Consider the following 20,005-nt stretch of genomic DNA (forward strand, 5'->3'; position numbering starts at 1 on the left):
ATTTTTCAACATTCTTAAAAGCCTTTCTATTTTTCTAATTTTGTAAAGTTCTTAAAAGCCTTTTCTTTACAAGGTGAGTTTGAATTTATTTAATTAATTTTATACTTTTATATGATATTGTGGATATATTCAATCTTTTGATACTTATATTAATGTTAATATTTTTTTTTACTTTTTGTGTATAGATATGCATCCGTCAAATGTATACGTACATCCTGGTCCAGTAGAGCATGATGTATTAAAAATTCAAGTTCATCATCGTTCCGAAGGATTTGGAATGGTAGCATAAAAGAAGAGAGATCTTGCTTATATACGCGTCGTGATGATATTGAATTTTGGCAACATATAAAATATCATCCATTACATTCTCTCATCCGTCAATATTTTGAAAATTGTAGATTTAAAGGAATTCTTGATGTAGGATGTGTGCCGTATCACTCCGGATTAATTTCTGCTTTAATTGAAAGTTGGCTTCCAGAAACACATATTTTTCACATGCGAACTGGCGAGGCTACCATAACTTTACAAGATGTTGAAATTTTATTCGGAATGGTAGTAGATGGTAGTCCTATAATTTTAAATGGAGCTGATTCTTTAGGAATTATAGGTAGACAAGAAATGATATTTGAATTAACAGGATGGTTACCCGATACTAGTTGTTTTTCTGGTGTTAGTAGATTGTTAACATATAAATTGATTGATTATATTGAAGGTTTGGATGGTATTAATGATCACTCAACTGAGCATGAAGTGCAACAAAGATTTAGATTATATTTATTATGGTTATGTGGTGGATCAATATTTTCGGATAAATTTAATAATAAGATTAATTTGGACATTTGATTGACATGAGAAATTTAGATTTAACGTCAACTCAAGCATGGGGAGCAGCCGCATTATCATATTTGTATAATTGTTTATGCCGTGCATCAATAAAAAAATCAAATGAAGTTTGTGGATTTCTCTCTTTAGTGCAGGTATACATATTTTTTAATTAAATGTTTTTTCATATACTAGTAATATGCACTTTTAAATTTAAGTGCATTATAAGTAATGGTGAATTTATTTATTGTAGATTTGGGCATGGGAAAGAATTATTCCCTTGCAATCATTGTCAAAGCCTCTAAGGACCAATCAATTTGAGGCTTCAACTGCGCTTGCAGGTAAATGAACGCGACGTAGAAATCATCAAAATGAGGCACGAACTGTAATCGGTGTGATTGGGAATGTACTAGATAATCTAACTGATGAACAAGTATTTAATATTATTAGTAATTTAAACTATTCATATTTTATTTCATTTTAAATAAAAATATGTTTGATAGATCTTTAAATGAGGCACTTATGTTTCACTACCCAAGAAAATTATGTGAATAAAATGACATATACATAGATTCTTGTTAGGTCCTTAAAAGTAAAATATCTTATGACACAATGGTACAAAAAAATTATTTTGTAAGATTGTTCATTTTCACGTACATATTTTTTTTTATTTTTCTGCCAATGTTTTTTTTATAATTATCTTACTTAATTTTTTTTTATAGTTTATTTGGCAATCTTATTCGGAAGATGTTATTAATGGATTGCCTGAGTGGTGTCGGTCGGGAAAACGTGTCTGGATGGCACAGGTGTCACTTATTTATGAAATTTATCGTGAGTGGCACATGGTTGATCGTGTTGTGAGACAGTTCAATTATTTACAGCATATTCCACGACCGTGTACCCAATTTTTCGAATATCATTTTAAGCGTGATAAATGATCCAAAATAAAATAAGAAGATATAGATGCATTTAACTACACACAATATTTATGGGAACAACGTCAAAATCGTATATTTCGACCTTCATTTGTAAGTGATCAAATAGATTACTTTCGTTGGTACATGAGGCATACCCGCATGTTCATTGGAAATCCACAACATGTTGTACAAAAAAGGTACTAACACATGGCAGGAAGACATGAGGCATTAGTATGTATATTATGTAAACTTTAAATTATTATGTCAATCTTTAATAATTTTTTTGTTATTAATATTTGTTTATTCATTATAGGCTAGGGTTCATGAAATGCAGTATCATTGAGCTCGGATGATTGAAAATGATGAAAATCAATCTAATGAAATGAGACAATATGTAGAGGAAGTCGCTCGTATTTCAATAGAGTCAACCATTTCAGGAAATGCGATTGAGCTTTGATCCTGATTACAATCCTCCCACTCAATACGACGAATCACCACCAGTACAAGTATCTCACCGATCACGACAAACAACACCGAGAGAGGGTGCACGTCGAGGTAGAAGGAGCACTGGTGAAACAGTTGATTTTTCTGCAGGGCCCTCTAACACTAATATGGCGACTCCCGAGCCTTATTATCCCACGTTTGATTTTTCTACAGGGCCCTCTAACACTAATGTTAATTTTTCTAGTCAGCAATCAGTTGATTTTGTAACTCCACGGGTTTCAATATCTGATTTTGCGCAATTTAGTGGATCTCAATATGGTATTCAACATGGTATGCGTGAATTTCCTATACATAATTCTCCATTTGGTGGAAGATTGAATTTTTCAAATGTAAGTATAATAATTTTCATAGAATTTTTTAACTTTTTGTAATTTTTTAAATTTTATTGCATGTTTATTTGATTATATTATATTGTATTGTATTATAGGTAACTGTGTTCGATGATTCAAGGTTTAATGCTGGGGCTTCACAAAATTTAGTTCTTAATAGACAAAATCCACCTCGGAGAACATCTAGTCTACACAAATCAACTAGTTGTGGAACCGGCAGTCACTATCAGAATGAGAAAGATTTTGAAAATGAAGATGAAAATGAAGATGTAGAAGATTCGAATTCAGAAGAATAATTTTATACACCTTTATTCTAAAAGGCTGAAGATTCGAATTTTGAAATGTGTAAATTTTGTTGTTTCGTACAAGTTTGAACAAAGTAATGAGATTCTTACGAAATGAGATTCTTAAGCAGTGAAAATTTGCAGGATTTATTTTTTCTTTATGTCATAGGTCCAATTATTACTTTTTATGTTAGGTCAAATCATTACTTTTTAATAGAGTTCAAATCAATAATATAATAATAATATAAAGATATTATACTTACAATATTTAAAATGCAGCAAGACAAATTAAATCATGTCAACAAATAAATATAAAAGATATATCATAATATTAATAACAAGACAATAAAAATACATTAACCTTAAAAATATAGAAATATTTAAAATCGAGTAGGACATTGTGCCTTTGTGTGACATGTCTCCTTACAAACACTACATTTTCTAGTCATGCGAGCCGGAGCTATATCCATATCATTCTTAAGTCGGCTTCTTACTTGCGTACCACTTGTCCACAAATATTCAGTATTTGCAATTAAATTAAAAGGAGCTGGTGGCCAATATATTTCATCACCCACTGGGTTAAATGTCTCAGTGTATGTTCGTTTGTAATATTTTGTACTGTAGAATTTACTTACATAAGATTTTGGCTCGATTCCGTGAAGTCCACAAAATTTGATGGCATGCGAACAAGGCATATGATGATTTCTCCATTTTCCACAAGAACATTTCTTACCTTTTGCAGTAACCTTGTGGACATTTCTATCTTTACCATCATGAGCAAAAGCAAGAATTTCAAAAACTCCATCACCTATTTTGTAAGTCATCATATCTATGTGCCCTTGAGCTCTTTGGTAATAATCATTAAATTTTTTATCTATAGCAAGAGGCCATGACATATTACTTTGAAGTAATGCAATTGCAAGATTGTTTCTTTCGACAAAACAATCAACGAGAGCTTCGAACGTCATTCGAACCATGGCTGTCACAGGAAGCCCCCGAGCTTTTTCCAATAAACCATTATATGACTCAGATACATTTGTCGTCATGACACCCCTCTACGACCACCATCCTTATACATTGTCCATTTTTTCAAAGGAAATTCATTTAACCATTCATATGCTGCAGGAGACAATGTTTTGATTTGTTGCATCCGTTGCACAAACTTTTTCTCCTGATGCTCAGTAGCAGCCAACCCATTAGTTTTTCGAGTTCACTATTTACAATTTTTTTATTCAAATTTGCTTTTAAGTGTCGAACACAAAATCTATGATATCTGTTGGGTGGACTCAACCAATCATAAGATTGAACGCACTGCAAGATTCCTTGATGACGGTTAGAAATAAGACCAATTCCTTGTCGTTCACAAACTACATGTGTCCATAATAACTTGAGAAACCATGACCAAGACTCAAAACTCTCACGTGCAACTAAAGCATATGCAAGTGGAAAAATATTTCCATTCGCATCAATTCCAACCGCAATTAACAGTTTGATATCACACAAACCATAAAGATGTGTGCCGTCGATAGAAATGACTAACCTACAACTTTTGAAACCATCAATGCTCTGTTTAAAAGCCCAAAAAAGAAATTTAAAAATTTGCTCACCTTGCATTGTTGTACAATGATGCTCCCACTCAATAATAGTGCCTGGATTGAATAATTGTAGTGCAGCCATGTATCGAGGTAATGCCTTAAATGAACTTTCAAATCACCATAAACCATTCGAAATGCTTTTCTTCGACCTTTTTGTGCTTTACTATAACTAAGAGTATAGTGATGCTTTCCTTTGATAATTTCACGGATCATAACATATGGTATTAATGAAGTAAAATCATGTTATTATTCAAATTGAAATGATCCTCCTTATAGTTATATGTAAGACAATTATGCGGTTCAACCATTTTTCCTGTCTTCCACATACCGCTTGAAATCTCTCTAAATCGAATCATCCAATCACACCCTAACTTATGACGCTTGCAAATAACTTTCCAACTTTTACTCTTGGATTGATCACAAAGAAATTCTTTTTTAATAGCAAGACTATATGCTCTTACTGTAGATTTCATTTGCATCTTATTCATAAATAACATACCTAGTTGCATATACAAATTAAATTAATCAACATGAAATAAATAAACAACTACAAAATATTTAGTTTTCAACAATCGAACTTGACTGGATATTTTTAGAATTGTTTGAATTTCAAAGTGCCGTTCGAATGGAACCGTCATCTCTCGTGTAGATAAAATCTTCTGCATTTTCTTCAGTGTGATCTAAGTATGGAATCGCTGTAGAATGATAATTAATACTTTGATCTTCAACGGATGCATTAGGTGCATTATCCACATTATCATCATCATCGTCATATATATCATCAGTGTCTGTTAATTCATGCTCGGAAGGTTCATCATTGTGCAACTCACCAACTCGTTCATCACCCATAACATTATTATTTACAATTTATGTACAATAATTCACTGCATTTTGAATTTGATCATACCTATAAAAATAATAATATAAATATATTACCTATAAGAAAAATAATTTTAAGAAATAAGAAAACATTACTTTATTTACCTATCAGTTGAATCCAATGAGAAAAAATTCAAATGTTTGAAATTTTGNATATATATATATTGTTGTTTATGAAATCGCTACGTGAAAAGCGATATTTAAAAATACTAAAAAAAGAACTAAAATCGCTATACTAACAGCGATTTATTATTTAAAAATAATAATAATTCAAATAAAATTGCTGCCGCCATTTAGTTAACTTTTTTAAAAAATAAAAAAAAATATGGAAAACGCTGCTAGAGCAGCGATTTTATTTAATTTTAAAAGAATTTGAAAAATCGCTGCATGTGCAGCGATTTCATTTTTTTAAATTAATTTTTTTTTTAAAAAAATAAAATCGCTGCCTAGGAAGCGATTTTCTTTAACTTGATATCGGCTCACATTTATGTCATGTATAAAGTTAAATAAATAGCCACACGTGTTATGCAACATCTTACTGAACTTTGCTATGCGACATCTTACTAAAACTTAAGATATTGAGTCCTGTTATTTCCTGGAATGAGCCGTAATGGTAAACTGCATATAATTTCTTGGTTTTTTTTGTCTTGATTATGTGTTTCTGATATACATTACATTTTCAGTCAAATGACATTAAACACTGAGAACCATTTTGTACATGGTGACATTTAGTATGGTAAATGAATGCCTTTTGCTCCCATACAGCATAATCTTGTCCAGAAGTTGCCACCTGATAACTAGGTGGGATAAGATTTCCAAGATCAAGTTTTGGCCCAATTTTGACAATAATTTTCTGATCAATCATTGCTATATAAAGATCAGAATCAGAAGCCATTATCTGCACATTGCTTGTTGCACAAATCCCATTCCTCTTCCTAATAGAAATTAGTGCTGAAATTCCATCCTTCAAGCCCCAATCAAAGAAATGGTCATAAAACTGCAACCAAAAACAAGAATCTAACTCCTCAGCTACTTGCAAATGCCTCAACTCAATCAAGTTAGGGTTGGCTGTACGAGTCATATTTTGTAGGCATAATACTTAAACAAACAACTCAAACTTGGCCTCAGGCTCAGCTGACAAGCAAGTAATCCAACTGGAGAGTGCACGTCTAGACACCACAACTTGGCCGCTGACGTGACTCATGAATTTTGAAGGTGTCTAGATGATCATTTCATAAGTTGGAGTGTTCAATTGACACAGTGTAGACGAGTTGAGAAGTCTAGATGTGCATACTCAAAATTGGAGTGCTGACTTGCCACCAGAGGCCTAATTTGGGTCTTTGTTATGCATTATGCCATTCTGTACTATAAAAATTGATCATTAGCTTAAGTAATTTTATCTTTTCTGTCAGCATACTACTGAGATTGGCATTGTTGGCTAACTCACACAGTACAAGTTCCTCAACTACCCGGAAAAGCATACAAAATTCTTGTAAAGTAGACACAATGAGAAATGTCGAAGGAATTTCTTTTTTTTTTACCACTGATGGAATTCCTGGATGAGTGAGAATGTATGCATATCCTTGCATAACTTTGTTTGAAGGGAATGGCCACATATTTTGTGTCGATCCAGTATCATGATTATCGATAAAAGTCACAGCATTTTGAGGCAAAACACCTATCATCCCAGGAGGTTTTCCATTGGAATCTTTCAATCTCCATAACTCTCCTTCAACTGCAGCTTGAAGAATTCCCTTAGTTGTGAAATCAAAGGCTGTTACAGCCCCACCCCCATTTTGAACCCAACCAACTAGCTCATTCCTATGATTGTCCTGGTTATAGTCCGGTTTCCCGTCATGTGCATATGCAAGAGAGTTCCAAAATTCACCAACTGCAAAATCCGGGGACGTGTTTCCCATGTAAATCTTGGTGATGTTAGGTGCATATCCCCTAACAAAATCGAAACGCCAGTCATCAAATCCAATTTCAGACTTGAGCCAATTCATCCAATCTGATAACTCTTTCTGCACTCTGATATTAAGATGATCGATATCAGGGGCAGGTTCAAAGTCCAAACCCGTGTCTAGATTCCCCGTGCCATCAGAATATTGTATGTCGTCCTTGCAAATGAAAGACGGACCCCAATCAAGCCGGTCATCTGTTGTTCCTCCTTCAAAGATGCAGTATATTCCCCTGCTATCTTTTTTATCAGCACATCGATGATTTATTACTATATCAGCAACCGATTTGATCCCATAGTCACGTAAAGCCTTAATAAGAGTTTTCAGTTCTTGCTGATTCCCAAACTTGGAAGCATCCAAGTCATACAATCTTCCTGGCATATAACCTGGCATAAAAGATCATATAAGTAATCCCATTTGTAACAACTACATCACTTTTAATGTCGGCAATCTTTCAAACATGTAAAATGCATTCCATTTATAAGACAATTAGCTCAAACTCTAGTCTTTTAACTTGTGGATTCCATCCACCTTCCTATCATGGGAAATATAACTATCATTTCTAACAATTGAACATGAATACCACTCCCAGGCGTCTCGGGTTCGAATCCTAGGTATGAAAAAAATTCATGTTGGGAGTGTCCTTCCAAAGCACGCTCTGAATTTAGTCGAAGCTTCAATATGGGTTCCAAACACCACGTGGAAAACCAAAAAAAAACATGAATACCACTCTTTTCTTTTTTCCGTCAGTTGTTGCGTTCAGGGTAACTTACATGTGTCTGAACTAGTGGTATCAAATCGGGTCGTTCCATTATGTTAAAATGAGCTGAGTTAAATGATTGAATGGATATGATCCACCTAGTTACTTAGGTTGAAATAGATTGAAAACACATCATAACCCGACTCATTCAATTTTTTCCATGTTTTTATAATTTTTTTTAAAAAAACTGATAAAACTAACATCTCTTTGATTTACTAACTTTATAAAATCGTCTGTTTCTAAGAAAATATTAAATAAGGACCTAAGCGTCAATTTGAGCTATATATCAGTTCAATTTTATGGGTTATACAAATCGTATTTTCATAGGCTATTGGCCCTAGACTCAACTAATTCATTGAGTTGGACGAGTCACGTTTTTATCGGAGTCTAATCTTCATTGACCATTAGATCGCAAAATTACCTTGAGGGGAAACAGAGTGAGATGGTGGTGGTAACCAAACATGAGTAACTCCAGCATGAGCCAAGTCTGGAACTAAATTGATGAGAGAATTGTACCAACCACTTTGCTTATTACTCGATTCCCAATTGAACCCCTAAAAAAAATAAAAATTACATTTTTAAAAATAAATATATATGTAAAGCAAGTACATAAACATAGTAAAATTTTGAGGAAATTAATTAGGGTTATTTGGGGAATACCTGAAACAACACCGTGGAAGAAGCAAACATAGGAAGAATGAAAGAGAAAATTAAACAAAGAGGGAAAAGGGAATTCATTTTTGGGAGCAAAAGGTTTGCAAACATCTATTTGGAAATTTCTAAAACGTTAATCAACTACGTATACAAAATAACAATATATTCGATATAATATTATAAATAAAATAAATAGAAAATATTGTGGGTACGTAACCTTAAACACATGTCTTTGAAAAAAAGTAAGATTTCTTAGAAAACCACCTACACTTTTTGGTTGATCATATACATAAATTGATAAAATGTAATTTACAATGATAATTACATTCTTCTATTCTCAAGGACACTATAAATTATTGAGAATTATATTATATAAATTTAATTATAAGATAACTATTTTTTATTTCTTACTTTTACTCTTTTTCTGTTTTAATTTATTTTTATTTCTATTATTTTAAATATTTTTGTCATTTTAATATTTTTTAAAAGTATAATTCTTATTCTATATTGTTTATATTTCATTTTCCTCTCATGTTACAATTTTTTGTAATATCTATTTTTTTTTATTTCCGTTTATTTTTTTTCATTAGCATAATTTTATTTGTGTTTCAATATTTAAATCGGAAAAGGGTCAAAAATATCCTTAAACTATCAGAAATAGCTCAAATATATCCTTGAAGTATATTTCGGTTCAAATATACCCTTACTGTCAAACTATTGGGTCAAAAATACCCTTCTCATTAACAGAATCGGTTAAACGTCACTTAGATGCCATGTGGATGTCACATGGCATGCCACATGAGTCAATAGAGTTCCACTCATGCAACGTAAACTAATAAACTTATCCCTAATTTCCCCCAATTTTCTCTGTTTTATGTAATTCAAAAACGATTTCACTGAAAAACATGAAACCCCTTTTCCTTATTTCTCCATTTCCTTAAAACGATTTCACAAAATACATAAGTTCTAAGGGAAGGGTATTTTTGACCCTATAGTTTGAGGGAAGGGTATTTTTGAGCCGAAATATAATTCAAGTGTATATTTGAGCTATTTCGAATAGTTCAAGGGTATTTTTTACCCTTTTCCGTATTAAAATTTAAGTAGAATTTGTTGTTGGATAAGGTTATAAACTTAGGTTTTTCTTTTTCTTTTTTTTTAAATCGTATGTATGTATGTATTTTTATGTTGAAATGACATAAAAGTAATATATTAAATTTTTTGTTTTGAATCTAAAACTTATGTTATATTTTAGGTGTCATTCGTTTTAGTAGTATTGACTTGATATTCACATGCAAATCATTAATATTTTTAGTTAGTCTTGATAGATTATATTTTTGTCGTATGTTTTAATAATTTTATGATATTATATTTATAATATTAATATTCTGTCTAAAAGGCATTTCATGATGTTCATATAGAAATCTTGTTCATTTTGCTTTTATTTAATAAAGTGCCAATGTGCTTAAGAAACTTCATGAGAAGGATTAGTACTTGAATATAACGAAGCGATGAGATCTCAATAAGTTATATAAGTCGCATTATGAGTCAACACAAATGATATATTGTTGAGGATATTTTTGATACAATATAACACAATATTATAAGAGAATATGATGATCTAAATTTTACGGTCTATAAAAGCATGATGTTGTTGAAGTGTTTATCAAGTGAAATGATGCATTTTGGATAATTGTACTCTTAATATTAGAGAATGACATGCATTTAATATTAAATGTTGTCAATTAACAAAATTGATATGAAAATATCTGAAGAATTCAAAATGGCTAAACATAAGTTTTTACTAAATTTGTTTATAATCCTCATATAAATTAAATCAATCAAGAAAATATTATATTTTAATACAATTTAATGACTTGAACTGAAACTTTTGAAGAATTTTCGAAAAGCAATAATTATTTGCCGGAAGAAGTTAAAATGAGAAATTTGCAAAAGGATTGGTCCTAAAGTACTATATTCAATTGCAAGTCTTTGTATGAGATTCTGTTTAGCTTAACTTAACAAATAAAGTAGCTTTTTAAAAGTAATTTTTAAGAAGTCAATCTTTATTAATTTATAAGTTAAAAAATAAAAAATAGAGAAAAATCAAATTATAACTTTTAATATTTTAAGTCATTTTTATATTATTAAATTATTTTTAATTTTGTCAAACACGCCTAAAAGCTAAAATGATTCAATTTAAACAGACTCTAATTAAATACATTTACTATAGTAAACTTTGTCAATTTTGTGAATGTACAAAGTATTGATTTAAGCGACAAAAGATGTGATCTTGGACATGCCAGATGTTTATATGTGGGAGCTCTATTATATATCGACAATCTACAAAGCAGCCAATGGTGACTACTTCAAATCACGATGAGATAATAATTATTCATGAAGCAAACGAAAAAATATTGTAATTATGGACAATGATATAATTCATTCAAAAAAATGACTTGAAATATGACAAAATATTCACAATTTTATGTGAAGATAATGCAACACACATAAAACAATTGAAAGAAGGATTCAAAAGGGAGATAAGACGATAATATTTTACAAAAGTTCTTCTCCGTACATGAACTCAAAAAAAAATGGTGATATCTATGTGTAACAGGTTCATTCAAGTCGATTTGGCTAATTTATTCACCGTATCTCTATCAATTGCAATTTAGAAAGATGGTGCACAAGGTTGGAATGGGAAGATTCAAATATTTGGATTGATGTTCTCATCTTAATATGTGATGTATTTGTTTTCCTTATAAGGTTTCTATCCTAATTAATTTTCCTGGTAAGGTTTTTAAAGAGACATCCAAAATGTTATATATGCATACTCTTTTCTCTTCTACTGAAATTTTTTCTAGTAAATTTTTAACGAGTCATGTAATCTATCAAATAGACATCCAAGGGAGAATGTTATAAACACATTTGTAATATCATAAATATCTATTATATAGATTCCTTTGAAGAAAACTTAGGAACCTCTTACTTTGGGATCAAAGTTAGTGTTCCTCTACAAGTAAAAGAGTTTCCTCATTATAAAGAATCCCTCAATCTCTAATCCTTCAAGAGAAATAAAAGATCTTCTATCTACTATATTCTTCTTATTGTTTTATATAATTAAGAATAATTTTCTATATCTAAGGAGGAATCAGATATTTATAGACAACAAGAACAGCTTCAAAATGTGAAGCGGCGAGGGGGAATGCATGCACAAGAATAACACTTGAAAAACAGAAAGTTGAAAGTCACACTATTTGGGTTGTGTGGCCCACACATCGGCTCTAAGAAATAACACACACCAACATTTTAACATTCTTCAATTCCTCTCAAAGTCTAGGTAGAGAAAGAAGGGAAGAACATGACAAGCAACATAAACAAAGAAAAATGGGAGCTTTTGGATCAATTGCAGTGAAGGTACAAGGAAGAATTCTTGCAAGAGCAAAAGCAGAGCGGTGCAGTACTTGGCTGTAGGCACCAAATGGACTCACCTGATGGTTTGCATGCCATTTAACCTTCCCTATTCCTTGATCCCATAACAAAAACTATAGGAGTCACACCTCTCCTCTGATCAAGCATAGAGCTGAAAGACTAATAATAAATAGACGAAAAACCCGACTTCTATATAAAATTGGGTCAAAAGAAACAGACATGGTTCAGATGTCACAATATAATAGTTTGGGCGATCGTACCATGCATATAAAAGACCGCCTCAAAGAAGACAATAAAAAAATAACCTACAAACTACATCATAGTTGTGAAAGGACCTACCAAGTTCTTCATCCATACCACTGAGTCACAAATGCAAACAAGATCTAGTTTAACAGAACTTCCAGCGATTATCACAGTTTACACATGTGACATAGGTTGTCATTGGTTCATCAGCACTCCGAGTTTGCATCTGGTAGTAGGTGGTCTGATTTTTCCCGCACCTACCACACTTAAACTTATCTGTGCTGGCCTTGGGAGGACCTCCAAGCTGGCTATTAAATAACGCTTTTTCTTTGATCTTCTTATTCTCCTTTTGCCTTTCATCACTTGCCATTTCTTCTGGGCTCAAATCAACAATACTGTGAGGTGAATACTGTCCTGTAAGGACTTTCCTCCGGAAATCTGGATTGTTTGGATCCTTGATGTTAAACATTATTGACCTATACTTAAACTTCTGGGAGCCACTAGATTTTCCCCACTTCTCAAACATTGCAGACTCAACCTGAACTGCCACTCTATAAGGATCAGAACCATTCACAGCATCCCTCAAATCATCGTCATCAACTTCAACAGAGACTTTGCAAAGAGCCTCAGAAAGGAGCTCCCGAACTTTGTCTCTCACCGGATCCTTGCAATAAACAAGAGCAGACAACTTTGGTGGGGCAGCACTAGCCCCATGAGATCTCAACTTTTCATCCTTGGGTTTCTTCTCAATCTGAACACTTTTGGAAGTTGTATTCTCAGTCTTCATAACAGAAACATTCTCAGACTTTACGTCAGTGAAGGAACTTTCTGCCTTCACTGCTCTCTCAGATTTTAGAGTCAGAGACTTACTTGACCTCTCAACTGTCACATTCTCAACCCTTGCCACCTTTTCAACCTTCACCGAGTTAAGACGCTGAAATTTATTGCCTTCATCACCATCATCACCAGCACATTCAGCTTTTACAGATTCCCCATTTACTTCATTGCCGTTCTTATTTTTCATTGTCTCTCTCACAATTATAGTCTTCCAGTTCTTCACTACATCAGAAGCCAACATCTGGATCTTCTCCCTAGGATGTTTTGTCAACGTTCGGAGGCGTTTGCCCACCTGTAACATTATTCATTATGTCAATTACAGAAAAAGGATCCATTAGCAGATGAGCAACTCCAAGAGGACAATAAGCGTAAGAAAGAAACAATAACAGGTAATAACACCAATACATGAAATTCCTGAATCAATCTCTGGGAAAGCCCCTGAGAGAATGAAACCACACTAGCTAAAACACACAAACACACAATACTGACCAATGTTTTTTTTTATCCAAAAGAAGAGAAAAGAGAAAGAGATACTAGTAGTACTACTAGTAACAACCAACAACAATAACCGTGTGAATAGTGTGAACTTACAATACTGACATTCTTCTAACATTGTTTTCTAAACATTTGAAATTATATTGAATTAAAAAAGTATACAGTATTTAAGTATTAAGTATAAACAATACAACAACAATAACATATCCAATATAATCCCACAAAATAAAATTTAAACAATATAGTAATTAAAATTCTATCAATCATAATTTTTAAATCCACAAATTTTAAACACTACTGAGATTTTCAACTGGATATATTGATTGTACTTATTTTTTACAGACACAAGATTAATAAATTTTCCTCTAATAACAATACAAGCAGCAAGAAAGATAGATATACCTTAACTCTTAAAATGAGACAAAAACATAATCCATAGCTTGTATATGGATGTTATGAAATCCCATCTATTTGGATAATTATTAAAATGAAATCGATACGTCATATTTGATTCAACCTAGCAATTAATGCACATAATGAGCCGCCGAAGAATGCCAAATGGGTTTTAAATTTCATTTCAAATATGACCGACTCAGATGTTTCAAGACCCGATAAGTGGTAGAATTTTAAGAAAAACAAATGTACTTAATGAGTTATCATCCAAATAATTCAGATTCAATGAGACTTAAGGGGCGTCTGTCGGTTTTTAAGAAATACATATTTAAAAAATGTAGTAACTTGGAATCGAACCCAAGTATTTACCATGATATTGAACAATTCTACCACTAGACCACACATACTCTTTGATGGAATACTTCCTTTGTTTTCTTTTATTTATACTCTACGATTGCAGTTTTGCATTTCAAAAGGTGGCAAAATCGATCGGTTTTCATAGAAAAATTTATAGTTATTGAGCATTTTCTGATGGATGACCGTCACTTTTTCTTAAAGAAAAAAAAATAAAATTATAGACAAACATCCTTAGATTTTCTTTTTTTAAAAAAACCATTGAAAAACCAGCAGGCTCCATCTGTTTTTACTAATTGTTTAGTACTTTGTTCACACACTTCAAGTTGGTATTGGAACACGCAGAGGTCCTAAGATCAAATCTAACCGTCATTTGTTATCAAAAAGAATTTGCACATGCTTAGCGATGAAAAAAGAATTAGGCCCACACGTGCAAGAGCACGATAAAATATAATTAAGCAAAAGTGTGCGCTCTCTATCCTCTTAAACTAGATTAGATGATCACACAATTTTAAATTTTACTTATTCATCGATCCGTTAGAAGCGCACGCTTCTTTGAAATCCCATCACTTCTACTTCCCTTTTCATGATTGATAAAACCTTCTATTTAATCATGTAAAAGGTACTATCTTCATATGTAAGGATTTAGATATCTCGGTTCAATTGTTTTTTTATTCTCTAGCTCTGATTTCTGGTCACGTGATTCAAAAATGGTAGTAAGAGCAAAAGTTGATTTTGATATGATCACTTGATTAACTCCAAGGATAAAACCTTATCCAGACCAAACAAGAGACTAAGGATAAAGTTCACTTCTTCATACAAAGAAAAAAAAAATGTTCTCGACCTAATTAATTCATTGTGATTGTCTGCAATGGTCATCAAGACTTATGGTTTCTAGGAAATATGACGTCAGGGCCATCATGTTTTTTTAGCATGCTAGTATGCTAGCTGTGTTTTGATTTAAGAAAGGGGTACAGAAAGAAAGCAGATATTTGTGAGTTGTAACCCTTTTTTTAGACCAAGAGAATATCCATTAGGCTGACTTACCTCTTCTGATTCTCTATTTTCTTCCTGAGTGGTAGTTCTTCCACTACTGAATGTAAAGGCATCAACTTGTATACTGCTAGAGTACTAGTTAAAGTCCAGGAGGTGGGATCACTTTAACTTAAGCAGTGATGACCCCTTGCTTAATATTGCTTTGTAGCTTTAAGTGATGGGTATCATTTTAATTCCTGATTTGGAATATACTAATAATGGCTTCTATGTGATGTGCCAATTGATAAGGAACAGTAGTCCCAATATTGCAATTCCACAACCTTCCGTTTATGTTAAATCACATTTTTGGATAATAACCCAGAATCCTCGTGAAGCTAAAAAGCATATCAAACAGCGGAAGAGATCATTTTCTTTAAACAAGGAACGAACTCATTTTCTTTCAATGAAGAAGCAGAATTGATATCCAAAGCAATTTGTAACTTAAAAGTGACAGAATGGTGTAAGGCTAGGGGTTATCACTTGGCATAAGAAGCAAGTGTTGTCATGTACAGAACTTTGTTCCAAAGAAAAACACACAGAGATTCCCTGAAGCAATTTAATTTATTTTTTCAAATTAAAAAAGATAAAGAATCCCAGGAACTGAAACTATGCAAAATCCAAGCTTTTCAAGAGCAGGTAAACGGAATTAGCAAATGCGTGGATGCTAAAACTGAAAAGCGGGAGATTGTATATTAAAATAGCAAGGCGACGAAGAAAATGAGGATATCTCTGAATACCTGTGTGGAAACGAGGACTTGATAATTGACAGGAAATTTCTTAAGCCGCTTCAAAGCGTCAAGGCACCTATCCTCCTCCGGCGAGGAATCTGCACCGCCGTCAACAGCGGCTGCATCAGCCGATCTCTTTACCGCATCAAACAGCTCGATTAGCTCCTTCTCCATATCTACTGACTAAGAACAATCGGATCTTCAAGCAAGAAAAACAACAAACATTCTAATGCGCAAAAATGGAGCAGGTGAAAGTCTTCGGCGTTTCTTCAAATGATGATGAAACCCTAGAGTTTAGATGTGGGGGAGATTAGTCGTTACGATTGAAGCAGGGATGAGCTAATCAAGGTTGTTGCGGCACGTGTGCGGCGATCGGACGGTAGAGAAAGGCACACTGGATATCAAGATCCAATGACGTAACATCGGCGATTGATTATAGTTAGCATAGTCTTAATTCTTTGTTTTTTCATTACTACCGCTTCCTCCTCCTTTTTTTGGGCATATATTTAAAAACCGTAAAGAAATACTCATTGTAAATCACTACATTTTTTAAAGATCAAAATATTAGAAAGATCTGTCTAATATTAAATTGTGACTCGTAGATAGTAAAATTGCGATATAACATAGATTTTTTCATTTTATAGTTAAAAAAAAAAAGAGTTTACGGTATAACGTGATTCCTAAATGGCTGTTTGAATATTTGAAGAACCGAGGAGGATGATGCTTTGCAAGGTAAATGAGCAAAGAATCAATTAAGCAATCCAATATTAGAAAAAGTCCTTTAGATACTTTTGCTATTCCCAGCTTGCACATTTTTTTTCCTTCACAGAATAAATAATATGCCCTGCGAGTTAAACACCAGTTGGCTCACAGGCATGTTAGTGTGACATTGAACTCAAAGCACTGATGCCTACCTATCTTGTATTAAATTATGGTGAAAGCTAAGAATTTTAGGTGATAATTCTTATCTAACTATTCACTCTCTTGCTGAAACTGTAAAGCACAAAATTTAATCATCAGATAAATGATGTGATGAAAATTGAACATGCAACACCAATTAAAAATAAAAGTTGGATTATTTTGGAAACCCATTCAACCTCTGCATAGCATACACACAGATCACAATTCTTTCTGGTGAGTACACCATAGAAGAAAAGTCAAGTTAACAATATGAACAAACAGTAATGAGCACAAAGCTCGACCAAGGAAAATAAATCCAAAACAGAAAATTGATTGAAGCAGCTAACCATCAAAGGCTCGTGATCATAGTAACAAGGACCATTAAATGTAAATGTATTATTGCTTTAATCCTGCTCAAGGATTGTTTATCACCAAAAATGATATCAGTTAGCTACCAACTTCCTCAACATTTTTATCACTTCTCTTCTTCCTGCTTCTCGATAAATGTCTTCCTCAAAAAATCCCATGGCTGAAAAGATATAGTGAAGAATGTATAAAGTCAGATAAGCAAATTAATTATGACATCAGTAAATCAATTTCACATACAACAGTGACGCAATAGCAACTAAATCAACTAGAAACGCATTGGAAAATCTCAAAGGGAGTTGCAGGTATTTCCTGAATACCTCCCTCCCTCTCTCCCTGGAAACTATATTAACTGGAAAAGCATTGAACAATCTCAAAGGAGTTGCAGGTATTCCCAAAATCTTAATCAGCAACTTCTTTTTACCTCTAGAGACTGCCTTACACATAAATAATCCTTTCTGGGGATATCAAACCAAACAGCTAATTACAAAATATCCCATCAAGCTCAACATATTTCAAAAAACTTCTATCCAGCTCAGCTCATCTGGCATCTATAATTAAACCTACCTCTCCTATTTGTTTAACACATCTTTGGATTTTATGAGCAAGACATAGATTACAACTTCCTCATTGCTGCAGGAAAATGCCATGGGTCATCAAGAAAAGGTCTTATCAGACCTGATAAGAAGCTTCTTTAAGTTCTCAAAACAAGAGAAAGAAACAGATATAATTTCAAACAACTCAAGGAAATAGAAGTGTGATGAAACCTAACATTTATATCACATCCCAAATAACTTAAACTATGCAGCCAAATATAAGGGACAAACCATCAAGGATACTCCTGGAGAACCTTTCAAACTAATAACAGGTAGGCAACTCGTAAAAGATATCAAGCAACAGATCGTTGAGAGAACCAATTTTCCCCATATGAAACAACAAGAACATAAAGCTACAAAAACTAAGGTAACCACCAAGAGAGATCAAGAGTAAACCAGTATAAAGAACCAAAAATCATGGCATTTAGAAAACAATAGTTCAAAAAGATGCTTGCCAGAAAACTTTTCCACCTGCACCCTCCTCCCCAAAATTGTAGCATTCATGTCTAACTTCCATAGTATAGCTTATTGTAACTCTTTGACCTGAATGTTATCTAACACTTCACTTTTTTTGGTCTTTTAACTTGGAACCTAGAGGAATACGAGCACCGAAGGAAAACCAGAGGCAAATCTAAGATTTAAACATTATGGTTCTAGTTTGGGGTTCTACCACATCTCATTTGATTTGCTGGGTTCAAACTCAATCAATTATACTTATTTTGCAGATATTTTAACAGGGTCCAAATGAAAGCTATAGGACTCAGATGAACCCACAATCTATACACTACATCAGCCTCCCCTTTATTAGACCAAAACCCAGGAGAAACATTAGATTGATGGTGTAAAATAAAAACATCAATATTTCAGAATGAAAAAATTGCACATAAAAGAGTACCAAAATCTGGGAGGTGGCAGAACATCTCAGTCTATCTAAGATCTGGACTAACTACAACAGTAAGTGGCTTGGAAAAGTTCCATGGATCACCAAAGGTCACTACCACCAACAATTCTCGTACGTTACAAGGATCAAAGGAAGTAAAGCGGTACTTTGCAAGTGCAAAAAGCTGTGTATTGTTCCTATCCTTCTCTTTGTATATTTTTATTGTTTTTTTTTTTTAAAAAAAAAGAAATTCATCACTGTAAACATTCTACTAATAACCCATCTTTTGTTACTTCGTCATTGCTTAAACCAAACATATTCAATCCCCTACCACATACTCAAATTTAGATCGAGCAGAACACATAGATTATGAAATCTATCAACAAGAGTGTAAACCCAAAAACAACATCAATACACAACTGTTCAACCATTGAACATCTCCAAATCCAAATCCAATAAAACTCATTAATCCTGATTAATCATTTGATAATGATTCTATATTAGGGGACTGAAGGAAAAATCAACACAATCGATTCAGTATCTAATCAACCACTTTGACTTTGAAATAGTATCCAAAATAAATGAAACATAAGGGAAAACAAAGCAGATCTGGATATATATTATAAGTAGAGATCTTAAAATTAATCAAAAACAGAAATGAGGAATTGAGGAAAAGAAAAAGAGAAAAGACCTGAATGACCCAGAGGGCGCCAGTAACGGCGGCGACACCCCACCCTGCGGCGGCCTGTATATCGGTGGATTGGGGACGGCTTTTGGGGCGGAGGAACTTGAAGAGTCCGTTACCTGCTGCAGTAGTCATCTTCGGCGTCGGAAGCCCTAGACTCTGTTTTTGCAATGTAATTAATGAGAAAAAGCAAAAGGAATGCCAAGTCCTATAAAGCAATAGCCCCACAATTTAAGTTGGTCGAATTCCAACAGAATAGTTTTTTCACCTTCTAGGTCTAATTTTAGATCACCACATTTTAAGGTTCGTGGCAAATTGAAGTTAATATATATATATATATATATATATATATATAA

The 20,005-nt window shown here is 33.0% G+C and overlaps 2 protein-coding genes and 2 pseudogenes across 2 annotated transcripts; 2 read left to right on the forward strand and 2 right to left on the reverse strand.

Moving 5' to 3' along the window:
* The first annotated feature begins 175 nt into the window (after window positions 1–175).
* On the forward strand, window positions 176–1,760 carry LOC107014055 (annotated as a pseudogene).
* LOC114073895 lies at window positions 1,730–2,904 on the forward strand (annotated as a pseudogene).
* A 2,990-nt stretch (window positions 2,905–5,894) lies between these two features.
* LOC107013022 (alpha-amylase-like) lies at window positions 5,895–8,851 on the reverse strand. Its single transcript, XM_015213004.2, has 4 exons — window positions 8,712–8,851; window positions 8,473–8,605; window positions 6,872–7,677; window positions 5,895–6,327 (listed from the first exon to the last, which is right to left on the reverse strand). Exons 1-4 carry the CDS (start codon window positions 8,814–8,816, stop codon window positions 6,010–6,012), a joined length of 1,362 nt encoding a protein of 453 aa, XP_015068490.1. The 5' UTR covers window positions 8,817–8,851; the 3' UTR covers window positions 5,895–6,009.
* Window positions 8,852–12,303: 3,452 nt separating this feature from the next.
* LOC107015317 (transcription elongation factor TFIIS) lies at window positions 12,304–16,718 on the reverse strand. Its single transcript, XM_015215552.2, has 2 exons — window positions 16,232–16,718; window positions 12,304–13,509 (listed from the first exon to the last, which is right to left on the reverse strand). Exons 1-2 carry the CDS (start codon window positions 16,394–16,396, stop codon window positions 12,526–12,528), a joined length of 1,149 nt encoding a protein of 382 aa, XP_015071038.1. The 5' UTR covers window positions 16,397–16,718; the 3' UTR covers window positions 12,304–12,525.
* Between the last annotated feature and the right edge of the window lie 3,287 nt (window positions 16,719–20,005).

This window comes from Solanum pennellii, chromosome 3, assembly GCF_001406875.1.
Source record: "Solanum pennellii chromosome 3, SPENNV200".
Taxonomy (NCBI): Eukaryota; Viridiplantae; Streptophyta; class Magnoliopsida; order Solanales; family Solanaceae; genus Solanum; species Solanum pennellii.